Source organism: Capricornis sumatraensis, chromosome X, assembly GCF_032405125.1.
Source record: "Capricornis sumatraensis isolate serow.1 chromosome X, serow.2, whole genome shotgun sequence".
Classification (NCBI taxonomy): Eukaryota; Metazoa; Chordata; class Mammalia; order Artiodactyla; family Bovidae; genus Capricornis; species Capricornis sumatraensis.
Window position 1 is genome coordinate 16,744,994 of NC_091092.1, and position 19,329 is coordinate 16,764,322.

The 19,329-nt window shown below is 39.7% G+C and overlaps 1 protein-coding gene across 1 annotated transcript; it reads left to right on the forward strand.

Annotated features, from left to right (window-relative positions):
• The first annotated feature begins 6,883 nt into the window (after positions 1–6,883).
• NXT2 (nuclear transport factor 2 like export factor 2) lies at positions 6,884–11,063 on the forward strand. Its single transcript, XM_068962991.1, has 4 exons — positions 6,884–6,940; positions 7,998–8,084; positions 9,873–10,017; positions 10,882–11,063. The coding sequence occupies exons 1-4, from the start codon at positions 6,932–6,934 to the stop codon at positions 11,061–11,063; spliced, it is 423 nt and encodes a 140-aa protein (XP_068819092.1). The 5' UTR covers positions 6,884–6,931.
• The last annotated feature ends 8,266 nt before the right edge of the window (positions 11,064–19,329 follow it).

The window sequence follows — 19,329 nt, forward strand, 5'->3', positions numbered from 1 at the left end:
TAAAGTGAAGTGAAGTGAAGTGAAGTTGCTCAGTCTGTCCGACTCTTTGCGACCCCATAGACTGCAGCCCACCAGGCTCCTCTGTCCATGAGATTTTGCAGACAAGAGTACTGGAGTGGGTTGCCATTTCCTTCTCCAGGGTATCTTCCCGACCCAGGGATCAAACCCAGGTCTCCCGCATTGTAGCCAGATGCTTTTACCATCTGAGCCACTAAAGTGATCTATAATCATCAAAGTCATTATACTGGTTTCCTTTGGGGATCATTGACTGAGAGAGGACAAAATGGAGCTTTCTGGACACTGAAAATATTATTTTAATGTAGTTAGTGATTAGCTACATGTCTGTATACTTTTGTAAAAATCCATGATGTAGTACACAAACTTTATGAACATTACTGTAGGAACATAATATAGTATTTTTAAAAGACAGACTATCAAGCCCAGAAAAATCAAGCTATATGAAATCTACAAAGGACACTCCTCAACATAGCAACTCAAAAGGTTGAAAAGAAAATGACGAGAAAATGTTTTGTCAGGAAAATAATAACAAAAAAATTTGTAGATCTATGTTAATATCAGGAAAACATATATTTAATGGTAAAAAGAATAGAGAAAAATTGAGTGACTATGTTAAGACCCTAGCAGCATTTTTTTTCCTTTTTTTGAGAGGTGGAGACAACTTTTTGTTTTGTTTATTTCTGTTGAATACATGGAAGCAGAAAAGAAGTTGGAAATAGATGGGAGACAGAAGGTAAGAAAAAGTACAGATGTTTATTATGAAGATGACTTCTAAGATAGAGCCAAGTAAGATAAGAACATTTGCAGATCTTAGTTTCTCATCCTGCTAATTAACAGTATGCCCCTGTCTGAACCTTACATTATGATGTCTTGACAACGATAATTCACATTTTTCTAAGAAAATTTTAGACTGGTTGAGCCAGAATGTTAGTCAGATTTCCCAAAACCTGAGCGCTCAGCCAATACAAAAGCCTTATTGTACATTTTGCTTCTGAAAATAATTAGTTGAAGGAAAAGAAGTTTGCAGCAGAGTTGAAAGAATTGTTCTCTCCTGAAGATAAGGCTTGTGAATACCCCATAGAGGAGGCAGTTGAAAAGTAATGAGGTGGAAATGGATTATTCTCTCATTTTTATTATGGTAGGAAGAAAAAGTTCCATTTATAAAAAATTAGGTCACATTCTCACTTCTTTCAGAATGGATTCAGAATGAGGCTAAAGGAGGATGAAATTTCATTTGGACATTCACTTTTAACTACCTACTACTCCATGTAAGGTTTTTACTCAATACCAGTGGTATGAGTGGGTGTTTAACGTATCAAAAACACACATGGTTAGCCACAGGAACTTCAAATCTAATAAAGAATGTAAATACAGAATAACAAAAGGCAGACTACAATAATGCCTTTCAGAAGATTACACAAGGGCTATACAGGCAGGGTTTTTGGAATGGCAGTGTGAGGACCTCTGTAAGTCCACCCTTCAATAAAAGCAATAAAAACACTAGCAAAATTGTCAAAATTAACTTTTTCAGAACTCTAGAAATTAAGCAAACACTTGCAAATTCTAAGGAGTACTTACTTGTTCAAAAGGAACCGCCAAACACTGATAAACACATCAGGGTTTGTAGTGTTATAACCTTCCCTACTCACCTAATCCCACTTCCCTCTCTACAGCTCCACAGTAGTGAAAAGACAATCCGAAGAATGAGAAAAAATAACTTACCAATTGTATATATGATCAAGGACTTGTTTCTAGAATATATGAAGAATATTTACAACAATGATAAAAAGGCAGATAACCTAATTTTAAAAATAGACAAAGGATCTAAATGTACAGATTTGAAAGAAGATTGTTGTTTTTCAGTTGCTAAGTCATGTCTGACTTTTTGCGGCCCCATGGACTGCAGCACACCAGGCTCCTCTGCCCTCCACTAAAGAAGATCTACAAATGACCAATAAGCTCATGAAAAGACGCTCAACATCATTAGGTATCAGGGATATGCAAATCAAAGCCTCAGTGAGATATTACTTTGAACTCACTAGGATGGCTATACTTAAAAAGATAGACAATACAACCACCTGAAAAAGAATGAAACTAGAACACTTTCTGACACCATACACAAAAATAAACTCAAAATGGATTAAAGATCTAAGTGTAAGAACAGAAACTATAAAACTCTTAGAGGAAAACACAGAACACTCTCTGACATAAATCACAGCAAGATCCTCTATGACCCACCTCCCAGAGTAATGGAAATAAAAGCAAAAATAAACAAATGGGACCTAATTAAAAGCTTTTGCACAACAAAGGAAACTATAAGCAGGATGAAAAGGCAGCCTTCAGAATGGGAGAAAATAATAGCAAACAAGACAACTGACAAAGAATTCATCTCCAAACTATACAAGCAGCTCATGCAGCTCAATTCCAGAAAAATAAATGACCCAATCAAAAAGTGGGCCAAAGAACTAAACAGACATTTCTCCAAAGAAGACATGCAGATGGCTAACATGTGAAAAGATGCTCAACATCACTCATTATCAGAGAAATGCAAATCAAAACCACAATGAGGTACCATCTCACGCTGGTCAGAATGGCTGTCATTCCAAAGTCTACAAACAATAATGCCGGAGAGGGTGCAGAGAAAAGGGAACCCTCTTACACTGTTGGTGGGAATGCAAACTAGTACAGTTACTATAGAGAACAGTGTGGAGATTCCTTAAAAAAATGGAAATAGAACTGCCATACAACCCAGCAATCCCACTGCTGGGCATACACACCAAGGAAACCAGAATTGAAAGAGGCACATGTACCCCAAAGTTCACTGCAACACTGTTTACAATAGCTAGGACTTGGAAGCAACTTAGATGTCCAACGGCAGACAAATGAATAAGGAAGTTGTGGTACATATACACAATGGAATATTACTCAGCTATAAAAAAGAATGTATTTGAGTCAGTTTTAATGAAGTGGATGAAACTGGAGCCTATCATACAGAGTGAAGTAAGTCAGAAAGAGAAACACCAATACAGTATATTAACGCATATAATATGGAATTTAGAAAGACAGTAACAACAACCCTATATGCAAGACAGCAAGAGACACAGATCTAAAGAAAAGACTTTTGAACTCTGTGGGAGAAGGCAAGGGTGGGATGATTTGAGAGAATAGCATTGAAACATGTATATTACCATATGTAAAACAGATGACCAATGCAAGTTCAATGCATGAAGCAGGACACTCAAAGCTGGTGCTCTGGGACAACCCAGAGGGATGGGGTGAAGAGGGAGGTGGGAGAGGGGTTCAGGATCGTGGACACATGTACATCCATGGCTGATTCATATCTGTGTATAGCAAAATCCACCACAATATTGTAAGGTAATTAGCCTCCAATTAAAATAAATTAATTTAATAAACATTTCTTTTTCAAGATAGACAATAACAAGCATTGGTGAGGATGTGGAAAATTGGAACCCTCATGCATTGCTGGTGGGATTGTAAAATGATTCAGCCACTGTTGAAAACAATCCAGCAGTTCCATAAAATGTTAAAGATATGTTTAAAAATAAAACAGGACCAAAATGGAATGGTTTATGCTAAGCCTCAATGTCACCAAACCAAGGTTTAATTACAGTTTGGGCTCTCCCCCAAATAAAATAGTAAACCAATCAAGAATCGTCCGATCACTACTAGTTAGGCAATCTGCCCAATAGGCCCCTGGTGGTGGTTTAGTTGCTAAGTCACATCCAACTCTTGAGACCCCCATGGACTGCAGCCTACCAGGCTCCTCTGTCCACGGGCTTCTCCAGGCAAGAATACTGGAGTTGGTTGCTGTGCCCTCCTTCAGGTGATCTTCCCAACCCTGGAATTGAACCCACATCTCCTGCAGCTCCTGCATTGCAATTGGTTTCTTTACCACTGAGCCACCTGGGAAGCCCATAAATTACAATATGACCCAGAAATTCCACTTCCAGATATCTACTCAAGAGAATCGAAAGCGTCCACACAAAAACTTGTACACAAACTTTTATGGAAGAATTATTCACTATATCCTAAAATGGAAACCACCCAAATGCCCATCAATGGATTAATGAATAAACAAAATGTTATATTCATACAGTTGGAATATTATTCTACAATTAAAAGGAAAAGAGTACTGATACATGCTACAACATGGATGAACTTTGATAACATTGCTGAAACACAAAGAACCACATATTGTATGATTCCATTTAAATGAAATGTCCAGAATGGCAAATCTATGTAAGTAAAAAGTGCATTACTGGTGCCAGGAGCTGGGGTGAAAGAGGAATGGGAAATGACTGCTAATGGGAAAGGGATTTCTTTTCAGGACATTTAAAAAGTTGTAAAATTTCATGATGATGCTTTCACAACTCTGAACATACTAAAATCCACCGAATTCTACACCTTAAATGGGTGGTATGAATTGTATCTCAAAAAAGTTCTTTTTCAAAAGTACTATTTAATGTAAACAGGCCACATGTGCCTGGCTAACTTAGTGGGTAGAGCAGAAAACTTAGTGAATGCTGGTCACCAGTTAGAGACCCGAGAAGAGACTGACTGCTCAGATCACTTCCTTGAGTGACCTAGACTAGTCCTTCTTGAATCAAGACCAAGGGAAAGGTTCAGATAGGAATGGTGATAAGTCCAAAGAGCTTGGGTTCCATATGTCTACACTTGACCAAGAGAAATGGCTGAACTGAATAGCCGGAAGCAGCCCTACAACCCAGTTTATTGCTCTTACAGTCTGCTATTCCCGGCTCCTTAACCATCTCCTGAATTGTACTGATACCTCTCAACACATCAAAATGTATCTAATCAGTCCCAACTTCATACACTCAAATAGGGGGCTGGCTGCATAATCTCCTCTGTCATGGGTAGGAAAATATTTCTGAATCATGGACTGTATGCCAGACAATCACCTATAAATCGGTAAACATGAGTCATTTTTGGTAAACAGTAGTTAACTTTGCCAGTGTTGGTAAATAATGGAGAGAAGTCTGGAAGGGAAAATTGAGGCTAGACTAAGATAGGTCTTCAAAAACTAGAAGAATTTTGGAAAAAATGAGAATAGAGCGATCAAAGTTTGTGTCGAGGAAAGAGAAAGAAAGGCGGAATGGGGTGGGGGGAGGGGGTTGGTGGAGAATGAGCAGAACTGGGCAAGTTACTTGGAACTCCTCTGTAATCCATTGTTTCATTTATTGTCCATTATTCAAAATTATTTCGTGAGCTTCATGAGGGTATAGATCATGTCTATTTTGCTCATCACTATATACCCAGAACCTTGCACAATGCCTGTCCCATAGTATGCATTCAATAAATATTTGTTGACTGAACGAATGAATTACAATGACGGGGGTAGGAGGGGAAAGACACCAAAAAAATTAAATAGAAACATTCCAAAAATTCAAGCACGGATAACAGAAAGCATACAGAAGATTATAAGTGCAGAGGAAAACACGCATTCAAATTTTGGACTCACCAAGTCTGAGAAACCTGTAGTGCACACTGGTGTTCATATTTAATAAATAGAATTGCAATCCAGAGACGAGTTGGAGGGCGGTGCTGGACACGTTATTGAAATTCGTCAGCATACAAGTAACAATTGAGACCACGTAGGAGGAGAGAGGAGAAGGCAATGGCAACCCACTCCAGTACTCCCATGGGCGGAGGAGCCTGGTAGGCTGCAGTCCCTGGGGTCGAGAGGAGTCGGACACGACTGAGCGACTTCACTTTCACTTTTCACTTTCATGCATTGGAGAAGGAAATGGCAACCCACTCCAGTGTTCTTGCCTGGAGAATCCCAGGGACGGGAGAGCCTGGTGGGCTGCCGTCTATGGGGGTCGCACAGAGTCGGACACGACTGAAGTGACTTAGCAGTAGCAGCAGGAGGAGAGGTGTTAAACAGGAAGACACCCCGGAAGTGACGTCAATAAGAGGGGGGCAGAGGTCATAGGGTACGGGGAAGAGTCGTTGCTTCAGTTAGAGCTAGACCAAACGGAGGGAGACAGGAAAAAAGCAGATTGAAGTATGAGAAAATTCAGAAGTGACTGGTCTCAAGGAGACAGAGAACAGTACCAAGGAAGAAATTATTTTTCTGAGGAGCCACACACCAGCTATTCATGGTAAAAAGACTATCAAAATATCTGACTGACTTGACTGCCCAGACATCGTTGGGGACTTTGAGTGGTTTTGAAGTATGTTGGGGAGTGGAGTCTGGTTGCAGTGGTAGTTAAACTACTTAAACTTGAATTACAATTAGTTTTTTGACCCTAAGCATATTATAAAGTAGTGAAAAATTTTAGGAGTATTACTGAGACACGGGTAAATTCAGTTAAGATTGAGTCTTTGAGAAGGTTCCAGAACTTTACGCCATTTTCTACCAGTGTTGTTGCACGCTTTTCCCCAAGCTCTACCCACTTTTCCTACTCGCTTACATATCTGGTAGGTTTCATCAGCTAGCCTTTTCCCCAACCCCTGGAGCAAAGAAGCCCGCACATTAGACGCTTTAAATAGCTCTTTTTTTCGCTGTCCTTGGACGTGTTGGAGAAATGGATACTTTTGTTAAGATTATCCAGTTACAAAAGCGGGGTGATTTTTTTTTTTCTAAACTAAGTTAATAAATATCAAACAAGTGAGTACATAAGGCAGACGGGACGGGACGGGACGGTCGGAACTCAAGAGAACTGTACTTAAGGTTGGTACATCGGGGTGATTTTAACATCGGACCGAGGTACTTCCGGGAGAGAATGGGCGGGCAGAGAATTGTGTGCGTTTGGCGGGTTTCGCTGTCTTGCTAAGTATTTGATCATCCCACAGGAGAGGGAACCAGGGACAAGAAGACGTAGTGACGTCGCCACTGAAGAAAAAGGACAGTTCGGACTCCCGGACGGCCATGGCTGTGGTGCGTACCCCAGCCGCCGCAGGGTGCCCGGCGCAGGCGGCTGAGGGGAGGGGCTCTGGGGCGGGCTGGTTGCTGGTCACGTGGTCAAGCGGCGAATCAGGGTTTGGCCCGCCAGGCGCCGGGGGCGGGGCCCGCTCTCTGAAGCCCCTCATTATTCCCCGACCGCCGACCCACGACCCCCGACCCCCCCACCGCCCAGGGCTGTGCAGTTGCTTTCCGATCCTGGAAAAGACCCTAAGACGGGAAGTAGCGAGAGTTGGGAATGTTGGGGTCTGTTGCTTCTGGCTTGTAATCCTTTCACGATTTAAATAACTTTCAATTACGTGAGAGTGAAATGAAATTAGTTATTAATTCAAATAATAGTTTGGTCTGGTAAATGGCTGGGGAAAAAAGTAATTTTCTCGCAGGAGAAAACCGCAACAATATTTCTTTTCTTCCGTTTTAAAATCCTTTACATTGCTCGCTTTGGCAGCACGTATGCTAAAATCCTTTACAAACTCCTGTAAATTTTTACATAATATGAGGACGTTTTCTGAGTACCTAATTTTTCAAACAAGTTCGTAGAACATACTCAGTTTTTTTCTCATTCAACAACTTTTGAATAACTTATCAATAATTTAGCAGCTTGAAAAGGGAACTCAACAATTTGCTAACTTATTCAATGGCAATTTGCGCCTGCCGGCACCGCCCCCTGCCTCTTTTTTTTTTTTTTTTTACAGTTCAGAACCCATCGTTTTTTATTGAGGTAAATGTTTTCTAAAATACTGGAAGCCTAAAACACCAGTTGCCATGCAAAGATTGTAAATTTATGTTTAAAGTAAGAAAAAACTGAAATTCACTAATGAATGGTTAGTATGTCCTAACCATAATGTAGTTAAAAATAGTGAAAGTTGGAAACCTAGGCCCTAACCTTAAAAATGTCCAAATTTATATGGAAGAATGTAGACTGTGTATGGAGTTATATAATGATTGAAATAAACCATCAGCTTTTGTTGGTGATATATTTGTGAGGGGTTGGAAGGGTGGTAATTACATTTTAATGAAATTTTTCTTGTAGGAATTTAAAACTTATGTAGATCAGGCATGCAGAGCTGCTGAGGAATTTGTCAATATTTACTATGAGACAATGGACAAAAGAAGACGGGTGAGTGTTACAGACTATTATTCTTTATTAAATACCAGTTGTTGTTGGTTTTGTTTTGTTTTGTTTTGTTTTTTTTGAGCCAGCCATTCATCCAAATTGCATAAGTGATAGCTATGTTCTCTAAAAACACATTGCTTAGGAAAGGGTTGGTATGGCATTATGGATGTGTGAACTGTGAAATCATACCCCAGTTTTGTGTTTGTCATGTTCTGTGACCTTGGGCAAGTTGCTAACCTCTCTCAACCCTGTTTTATTTTTAGGGTGGTAAATGGGAATTAAATACTGCACGTAACATGGGACCCAACATATATTTACTTAAATTCGTTACATTTTCTTAATCACATAATTTAACCAATATAGTTAAAATAGTATTAGTGCTAATGAAGGGGGTCTGTCATTACAGAGAATGTTCCCTGATTTGCCCCTTTAATTTCATATATTAATTGATAATTTTGTGTTAAAGCTCACATCTGTATCTGGCACTCACAAATAGAATCTGCCTGGCTTGGATACTTTTAGTCTTCCACAGAGAAAGTTCTCACTTCATCAGCTTTTTTCATTGTGATGTGTTCCTGAGCCATATCTTTTAAGGATTTCTGTATGTGACCTAGAATCTTCACTAGGTCTATTATCAGTATAACACTGTGTTGTAGAGAACTCTTGTCTATGCTGTAGAAGTAAATATCTCTAAAAGCTGTTTTGTTAAGGCAGAAGATTAAAAAGAAGTTCTTGATACTGACGTTTGATGATGTGGGATCTGCCACAGGATGTAACAGTGGACATTTGTTGGGCCTTGGTGCCTTCAAGGACAAAGTAGCAAAAAAAAGAAAGCAACATAGTTCATTTCCAGAGTCTAGATATGTGTTGGCCCTTTAAGTTTTAAAATTTAGAGCTAAGCAAATAATATCCCCTTTGACACACTAAATTCCTGTGACTGACTCCAGGAACTAAAGAGTTAACTGTTGAATTCTTCCTTATTTGAGTTTTAACTTATTTGACTTATCAAAGACTCTGCTTTAGCAAGTACTATTGATTGTTTTGGACTGATTATGCTATTTCCATGGCGATAAAAGGAACTAATTCTTCTTAACACATACAACATTAAATGGTTCAAACATTAAAGGGCTCACATTGTATATAAACACTAGGATTGAAAGGTACAGGTAGGGCCTTACAGACAACTTTGTTCACAGAATTAGAAAAGGGAGGGAGATTCAAACTGGTTCCAGGCTGCAAGGGCTTTAAAACCTGTGATCATTTAATTCATTTTAATTACAGAAAGCAAAACTTAAAAAAAAAAGCCTATCCATTTGATACAAAGGTTTCTCAGTATGGCTAAAGTGAAAGATGAAAAAAAGTAGCTAGCTGCCTAGTATATTAAGAGGGCTTCCCTGGTAGCTCAGCTGATAAAGAATCCGCCTGCAATGTGGGAGACCTGGGTTCGGATCCCCTGGAGGAGATCGTGGCAACCCACTACCGTATTTTTGCTTGGAGATTCCCAGGAACTGAGAAGCCTGGAAGGTTATAGTCCATGAGGTCGCAAAGAGTTGGATACGACTGAGTGACTAAGCACAGCATAGCACAGGATAATACCCATTTAAGGGCAACTGTATAAGGCAGATACCTTGTTCACATTGTCCTCTGTGGGAGGGGGCAAGGGAAGGAGAGATGGAGAAAGAACTATAAAAATGTTTAAACACCCGCTGTAACCTTTCAATCCATTTCTACAAGATAATTTGCCCCAAAGCAAAAATCTTTCCCCTTTTTTTCTTTTTTCTTTCTTTTTAGGCACTAACCAGGCTGTATCTGGACAAGGCCACTTTAATATGGAATGGAAATGTTGTTACAGGGCTGGAAGCCCTAGCCAATTTTTTTGACATGTTGCCTTCTAGTGAATTCCAGGTCAATATGTTAGATTGCCAGCCAGTTCATGGTAAGATCATGGTCTTTTGAGGTACTTGTTTTCCTTTAGTGGGCACTGAACTTTAACACCAAAAGCAGCTAGCAACTTTCAGTGGTAGCAGTAATTACTTTTTTGAGCAAGTTAAATATGAAAAATTCAGCTGTCAAGTCAAACTTTTGATCTTCATCTAGATGCATCTAATTCCAGAGAGCCAGTGGTAGGTTTTGGTGGATTGAGTGATTGTGCAGCTTATTAAAAGTCATGTGGCAAATTGAGCCTTACTATGATTTCTGTTGATGGAGGGGAACAACTGTCTCTTTTCCCTAAATAAATAGTTGCCTTATGTACCTTGAAATGTCTCAAGAGAAAAAAATGTACCATATCTCTGATTAATGTTTTATTATCTTACAATCTATTAAAATTTCACAGCAAACGTGAAAGGGTAGCTTTCAAGGCAGATTTTGATTTCAGGCAGATTGATGCAGTTTATAAGATTAACCTCTAGGTGGGGGCCTAAGCATCTTAAGCAGTAGTTTCCTGAGTGATTTTTTGCCTTTATAGTTCTTGAAAAGAATGACAACTTAAACAAAATTTGACCAAGTTCTGTTAAAAAAAAAACAAAAACAAAAACAAGGAGATACTAACACAGGAACCAAAAAGCTAGATATTGAAAGTTTAGAGTACCCAAAATCTTTCTGGACTGAAAATAATGTTAGTATCTTTGAAATGGTTATTGAGTTTTCTGGCTCTGGGTGGGCATGCTCAAGATTATGCTTAAAGTAAAGACAGTTTATGAAACTTTTTTTTGTGTTTAAGTTATATACAATGTGTTTAAGCCTGCAAATCTGCCTGTGTAAAGAATCCAACCTCTTCTCTTTTCTTGTGTGGGTGCAGAGCAAGCTACTCAGGCCCAGACCACAGTTCTTGTTGTGACCAGTGGAACTGTGAAGTTTGATGGCAACAAGCAACACTACTTCAACCAGAACTTCCTGCTGACCGCTCAGACTACTGCTAACAATACCGTGTGGAAGATTGCAAGTGACTGCTTCCGTTTTCAAGATTGGGCTGCTATTTAAAGGGGGCAGAAGTCCATTCTTTTTTGGTCCATTAGTTCCAGCAACAGAAATTTATGTGAGTTATTAATTCATTTCATTGTGGAAGCATTAAAAACTAGTATGTGCTGAAACTAAATTTCTTTAATATTTTTTTATTCCTAGCAGCACCTTTTCTAGCAGGTGCCAATTTGAATCATTGCCCTTAAGAGCTTTAATGCTAGTTTTCTACATGCCTTATACATGTTTCACTAATGACTTTCTTACAGTAACATTATATCCATGATCGCTGTATTAGCATATTCACTGTGAGCCCAGCATATCGCAAAAATAAAATCTTTTTATAGTACTATCTATGGGATATCAGCACAATGTAACTTTCTGGGAGGAAGTGGAGTGTTTATTGTTGTTGTTATTAGATTAATTTAGGTTAATTTTGTAGTATAAAATGTACCTTTTTTGTTTAACACTGGTAATGCGGTTTATATATAAGGCTTTTTTAAAGCAATTCAATGAACGCATTACTAGTTTTGGTTTACGTAACTACTCTGACATACTAGAGTCACATGTAAAGATTTTAAATAGTCTTTTTATATTAAGTAATTTTTTTCATGTTGGCATGTTTTCTTATGAAGTGAGTTAATCTACTCGAGAGATATAAAGTGTTCTCAGTTGATACCCGAGTGTTGGATACACTCAGTGACTTAAAAGCAAGACTTCTTTAAAAGCTTTTTCTTGGCAGCTCCAGGTCTGTAACTTTAGATAGTAAATGGTAGTAGGACTAATAGCTTTAGTGGGAGAATGAGGAGTGAAAAATGTATAGATCCGAGGTTGGCCACAAGTAAGGAAGGATGGCCAAGTGGTACGCTTTGGGTATTTGTTTTCTACCTCCTAAAAATGTAGCCTAATTTTAGAATTTAAGTCATTAAGGTAATAAGTATTTTTACCAAAAGGTCATGAGTGTCAGTTTTGTTCTAAGAATTATTTTTAAATGTTTTTCTAGTTCACCTCATACTTATTATTACCAGTATATGTTTCAATTTAAGAACTTGTTGGGGAAAAATGTCAGCAATAAGCCTGACCCTGCAGCAGGGTCTGACAGAAAAGTTGGAAACAAAGCCATGGCTCTCTCTTTGGGACCCTTAACTTCTAAGTCTTCCACATGAACTTCAGACCAAAAGTCTGCTACATAGTATCCACCCCCAAAGTGAGTGATTTGTTCCCTGTGTTTACACTGTCAACTGCATGATCTTTTTACTACTTAAAGCTAAAATTATTTAATCTCATAATGGTGTTCTTCCATATGGCATTGAGCAAATAGATATGTTATAAAACATGTTCCTGTTATATAGCTCACATTTTCTTTTTGGAGAAGATAGAGAACACCAGATCTTCATAGCCTATAAACTTCAGAAAAACCGGTTGATTCATTCTGTGTCTCAGCATCTAAAGAGAAAGAAGTCTTTGTTTTTTGGTTAAAATTTGAACATTTTTCCATTCTTGAATTCATCATTCTCATGTTGTTACACTAGATGTGCCAACTTTGTTTCCACATTCCAACTCAGTGTTTCTTGTTACTTAATTTGAAGATCAACGATTCATTTACTCTTGTCACAAACTACACATCACATTTCTGATATAAAATAGAACTAAGTAGGAGAAAGGGATAGAACAGAAATTTAGACCACACCTTCTTGTAGTACTGATTAAAGCTTACACATATTCTACTCAAACTGAGTTTATTCTAATTTTGGATTGACTTTTTAAAACCACAGCTTTAGTAGCAACAATCAGATTGCCCAAATATTGCCTTTTCCCTAAAGGAGAACAGTCTCAAGTAAAAGTGGCATATAACTAGCAATAACTGAATTGACTGGTTGTATGTATTCTGTTCATTACTTGAGTGCTTTAAGACTTGTGTATAAATTGCTGTTTCCAAACTCTGTATAACTTTAATGGCTGGAACTACTCTTATATGGACTAGACTGTATTTTTGACATGTGCATATTTTTGTAACTTAAAAAAATAAATAAAATTTGCCTTTAACAAGTTTTCTCAAGCTTGGTATAAGGTCTTTTGATTTTTTTAAGGCTCCAGAACAGTTAGTTGTTTCTTCTTACACTATAAGGTTTAAAAAAGAATTTTAAGTTAGGATATTGAAAACAGTGATTGACAACTAGGACCTTGTCTTTTCTCTAGCCTACCTTGTTCTTCCCTCTTTTCCTACGAAATACATTCCTGAGATAACCTGTTTGAATGTTAGAAATTCTAAGTTTGAAAAACTAGCCAAATATTAAAAAAAAACTAGCCAAAATTCAGTAGGCAGTGAAACCAAAAGACAGTTCATTTTCAGGGGGAAAAAATGGTCCCATTAACTTTAATTCTACATTAAAAATATGTCAACAGACACTTTAGGAGTGAGAAGAGGCAACAGCCTTTGAAATCAACCCCTGTATTTCATCTCTTCAATGAGGCACGTATTTTTGACAATTTAATACCCCTGAAATTGATGTATTATAAATTCTTGCTAAAGCATACTTTAATCAGCCTTTTTTCCTTTCTCAGTGGTACATAAAATTCTGTCTTAAAATCAATGGTGTCTTAGATTGATGAAATACAGTAATGAATTTTGCTAGATAAAAATGGTTAGGAATCTACTCAGGTGTAAATTTGTAGGCATTAGTTAAAGTAAAAGACTGTAAGCTTAAAGGTTAAAGACTCATGACTCAAACTCTATCACCAAGTTATTTGCTTTTCATGTCTACCTCATGATGCTGAAAGAACCACAGACCTTATTTAAGCATGTAAGTGGCTTGGTGAACAGGAATCAGCATTTTCCTAGTTTCTGGAAATTTCCTAGTAATGTATTTGTTTAGCTAAGTGGTATCCAACTCTTTTGCAACTCCATGGACTGTAGCCCACCAGGCTCCTCTGTCCATGGAATTTCCAGGCAAGAATATTGGAGTAGGTTGCCATTTCCCTCTCCAGGGGATCTTCCCGACCCAGGGATCTCCTGTATTTGCAGGTGGATTCTTTATCACTGAGCCACCAGGGAAGCCCATTAATAACATACAGTGTGTCTAAAAAGATAACTCTCGATGAGGTTAAAGGATAAATGCAGTGTTTGGGAAAGGAGCAAGTAGTCAAAGTCAAGAAGGCATTTTATTCTGAAATGTTGCTGGATTGACTTGCCTGAGATTACTGATGCAGGAAATTTGATTGCAGGGGACTTCAGTTGCTGATTTTTGTTTTAATTTAGTTATTTAATATTAAATTGATTTAATATAAGATAGAATAAGCATAGATGTGCTTTAACATAACCTTATATATTTAGGGAGAGATGGTAGGGCATATTTAGCTTTTTTATTTAACAATTGTCTCTCTAACAAAAATATTCCATCAAAACAGTTGCTACCAAACTCTGCTGTATTCTATTAGAGATATTTGGCCTTCTTTGTCAGATGCATCTTTCTATACAAAAGATTTCTTGGTGACTTACCAGTGGGCTATATACATCAATTTTGCTTCCCAGAGAAGCCCTAAAAAGTAGAGAACTATAGAATATTGTTGAAATAATGTGTCAGATGGAGGGTCTTAGACTACAGACTCCATCTGAGGTTGAAGTATATGCACCCTCTAGATCAGTGGTTTTCAAAGTTTTGCTGTAACCCATAGAGGTGTAAAATGTCACAAGCCAGTATACAAATACATCTACATATAACAAACTAGTAATAAAAATTACGTGTCCAAAATAAAACTCATGTTTTATTTTGTGATGTGCTTTTGGAATTTTCTACTTCATTTTATTAATTTTTAAAGTGCTGATCACCTACTTAATTGATTTTTACAACTTCCTGTTAGATTGTCCAGCAGTTTGGAAAGCACGAAAATAGAGAAAGCATAATATTTTCACCATCACTTTCTATCGGGGGGTGGGGAGGAGGATTGGCTTTTAAAAAGCAGTGTTTTGTCAGTGATGTCACCTGAGGCTTAGAAAAGATTAAAAACTTCCTCTCAGGCATGTCATATTTGTGGAGGACAATGAAGGGGTAGGTCTGTTTCCCTCCCATTCCTTATCTTGTACCTGAAGTTCAAAGCTAAGAAAACAACTGGTTAGGCTAGTCTTTAGGCAGAATCTGGGAATAGTATGTGTGGCAATGAAACAAAGATGAAACAGAGGAGGCTGCCCTATTTCAGATGTCCAAGCAGAGAACTGAGAAGGCATTCCAGCAGAAGCATTTTTGAACATGGTTTGATACCAAATACACTGTATTTCAGCCTATTTTAAGTCAATTTCATGTGTTTTTCTCTTTCCCTCCCTTCTTGGACACCCCAAACATCTGCATTCAACCCTCTTGGTTGGGAATTCCCGGGCAGTCTAGTGATTAGGACTCAGCACTTTCATTTCCAAGGCATGGGTTTGATCCCTGGTTGGGGAACTAAGATCTTGCAAGCCACACAATGCATTGGGAGGGGAAAAAAAAAACATGATTTAACAAAGGCAATGGTGGGCTCTAAGGTGTAAATCTTAGCAGGACTCGTCCAGCTCCACAAAAAGCCTAAGATTTGATTGATACAGGAGATGACTTTTTTTTTAACTATGAAGGGAGATCGAGGGCCTTTAAGAAAAGCAAGGATAGCAATTCACAAATGTATTTTTGAGAGGTCTTTCTATAAAGGGGGAAAAAATGGGCCTGAACATTATTGACTCCAGTTCTCTTACTCAACGGCAGGATATCAGCAAGAAGTGTCTGCAACACTTAGCAACTGCAGGTGCTACAGTCTGCCTTAGAGCTCTAAGCTGGCTGAGGTGGCCAGCCTACTCTCTCTTCCCCAACCCTTCCGTGTTGTTTCTGAAGGAGCCTTTGGGAAGGACTTCTCTAATAAGCTCGTCTGTCCATCGGTGGCACCCAGGATCCCCAGTGGTCCAAGTCCAATCTCGCGGATAAAAATTCATTGTTTCTTGATGTTGCTAGTGAGAAATTGCAAGCTTGGGACAAGGGACCAGAAGAGAGATTAGCTAGGGGGAGGTGGAGGGGCTGTTGGATAAATTTTACCTTCTAAACAACTGAAAGTAAAAGGAGGAAGTAAGGGAGAGAAACTGGAAAATTTAGCCTCCCTTGGATAGGAAATTTATCATCACTGCATGACAGTTAAGGATCCCCTTGCATCTTAGAATGAGAAATGCAGCCAAAATACACATATATGGGACTTCCCTGGTGGTCCAGTGGTTAAGAACCCACCTTCTAATGCAGGGGATGTGAGTTTGATCCCTGATCAGGAAACGAAGATTCTTACATGCCACAGGGCAACTGAGCCTGCATGCCACAACTAAAAATAAGCCCATGTACCGCAACTAAGAACTGAAAGTGTAAAGTGAAAGTGTTAGTTGCTCAGTTGTGTCTGACTCTGTGCAACCCTATGTACTGTAGCCCACCAGGCTCCTCTGTCCATGGAATTCTTCAGGCAAGAATACTGGAGAGGGTTTGCAGCCAAAAATAAATATCTTAACAAATAAAAATATACATACATATGCTTGCAAATGTCTGGGAGACCAGTACAAAACTAATAATGGGGACCTCCTTCCTCCATGTGCCCCTTTCTCCCAATCTTCTGAGGCCCTACACTGTTATGCTTCCTAAAAATCTCCCCAATTTCAGACTCTGGTCCTATCCTGCCATCCTCTCAAATCCTTTCCATCCCACCCAAACTTGTCCCAAGAGTCATCACCTCAGGCCCCACCCTCCACTCTCAAGTTAAGTCTAACTCATAAACTCACCATGGAGATGATTAGCTTCTATCTCTTGGGGTTGTTATATTTTGTCTGGAAGCAGCTGGAACAATACCATAACTCAAAGGAATGGCTTACTAATCTTGGCTCTTCAGACATATTTTGTGTGTGAGGAATGGGAGAAGTTTGACTTGAAGATCAGAGAGAGGGACGTTTGGTGCCCCTCCTACTATACCATGTAGGAGGGGAACTCATATCATTTATCATGGCGTATAAATGAGCCCACCATATAAGCTCCCAAATAGCTTACTGATGATATTTTCTTTTGACTTCTGTTCGCTGTCCTAAATGGCTTTCACTCCACTGCTGCTCTCTCTCTGTCAGTGGGCTGAGAATACTCCCAAACCTCATTTCTCCCTCATGCTGCTTATGAGACTGCAGAGCCCCTCTGGCAGCAGCCAAAGAAAGCTCTAGAAGGTGGTTTTGTGTGAGCTAATGAGTCTGGACACTAAAGTCAGAGAACTGGCAGACTTGCCAGTTGCTAGTTGTGTGATCCTTCAGCAAGTCACTAATCCTCCACCAGAGCCTCCAATACCTCATCTATAAAAGGGAGATGATAGTACTGACATGGCAAGGTTATTGTGAGGCCTGAGTTAGATACAGCTGTACTGTTCCTGGCACACAGCAATAATATAGCTGACCATCACTGAGCACTTACATGTGCCCAGCTATGCTGAGCACCTCACATGCATTATTATCTCATTTGACATCACGATAGCCTTATGAGATAGGTATTATTGTCATGACCATTTCACAAATGAGGAAACTGAAGCTTAAAGAGATAGTCACTTGTCCAAGGCCATTCAGTGGCAGAAGCGGTTTTCAAAACTAGCCCTTTATGATTCTAACAATAATGATACCAAAATTACAGGCACTTCACCAATAGTAGCAATCACTATAATTGCTGTGTGTACATTTTTAAGCAAAGAGGAACTAAAGAGCCTCTGGATGAAGGTGAAAGAGGAGAGTGAAAAAGATGGCTTAAAACTTAACATTCAAAAAACTAAGATCATGGCATCTGGTCCCATCATTTTGTGGCAAATAGATGGGGAAACAATGCAAACAGTGACAGACTTTATTTTCATGGGCTGCAAAATCATTGCGGACGGTGAGTGCAGCCATGAAATTAAAAAGACACTTGCTCCTGGGAAGAAACAGCTATGACAAACCTCAGTTCAGTTCAGTTCAGTTCAGTCGTTCAGTCATGTCTGATTCTTTGTGACCCCATGGACTGCAGCACACCAGGCCTCCCTGTTCATCATCAGCTACTGGAGTTCACTCAAATTCATGTCCGTTGAGCCGGTGATACGATCCAACCATCTAATCCTCTGTTATCCCCTTCTCCTCCTGCCTTCAATCTTTCCCACCATCAGGGTCTTTTACAATGAGTCAGTTCTTCGCATCAGGTGGCCAAAGTATTGGAGTTTCAGCTTCAGCATCAGTCCTTCCAATGAATATTCAGGACTGATTTCCTTTAGGTCGGACTGGTTGGATCTCCTTGCAGTCCAAGAGACGCTCAAGAGTCTTCTCCAACACCACAGTTCAAAAGCATCAATTCTTCAGTGCTCAGCTTTCTTTATAGTCCAACTCTCAACATCCATACATGACTACTGGAAAAACCATAGCCTTGACCAGACAGACCTTTGTTGGCAAAGTATCTCTGCTTTTTAATATGCTGTCTAGGTTGGTCATAAGTTTTCTTCCAAGGAGTAAGCATCTTTGAATCTCATGGCTGCAGTCACCATCTGCAGTGATTTTGGAGCCCCCCAAAAATAAAGTCTGTCATTGTTTCCACTGTCTCCCCGTCTATTTGCCATGAAGTGATGGGACCAGATGCCATGATCTTAGTTTTCTGAATGTTGAGTTTTAAGCCATGTTTTTCACTCTCCTCTTTCACTTTCATCAAGAGGCTCTTTCCTTCTTCTTTGCTTTCTGCCATAAGGGTAGTGTCATCTGCATATCTGAGGTTATTGACATTTCTCCTGGCAATCTTGATTCCAGCTTGTGCTTCATCCAGCTCAGTGTTTCTCATGATGTACTCTGCATATAAGTTAAATAAGCAGGGTGACAATATACAGCCTGGACGCACTCCTTTCCCTATTTGGAACCAGTCTGTTGTTCCATATCGAGTTCTAACTGTTGCTTCTTGACCTGCATATCTCAAGAGGCACGTCAGGTGCGGCTGGGGCGAGCGGGCTGGCCGGAGACCCATGGCGTGGGCTTCCCCGCCCGGCTCTGCGGACCGGCCAGCGAGGCCGGGGATCTCCTTCGAGCTGGGGAGGAGCCGCCGCCGCCGCCAGGCCGACTGCGCGTCCCGGGAGCATGGAAGGGGGCGGGGAGCGCGGGGAGCGCGGGGAGCCCTGGCTGATCCGGGCCCTTAAAACATCCCGTCCTCCCTCGCTGACCCTGGGCTCCCGCCGCCTCGCTCCAGAGCCATGGCCTCAGGACCCAGAAGCACAAAAGGCTGCTTTGCTACAGAGACTGCAGAGGCTCTCTGAG

Excerpts from the sequence above, each read along its gene's own strand:
- NXT2 (XM_068962991.1), top strand. Across the intron at positions 8,085-9,872 it reads CAATGGACAAAAGAAGACGG|GCACTAACCAGGCTGTATCT; the intron begins GTGAGTGTTACA and ends CTTTCTTTTTAG. Across the intron at positions 10,018-10,881 it reads AGATTGCCAGCCAGTTCATG|AGCAAGCTACTCAGGCCCAG; the intron begins GTAAGATCATGG and ends GTGTGGGTGCAG.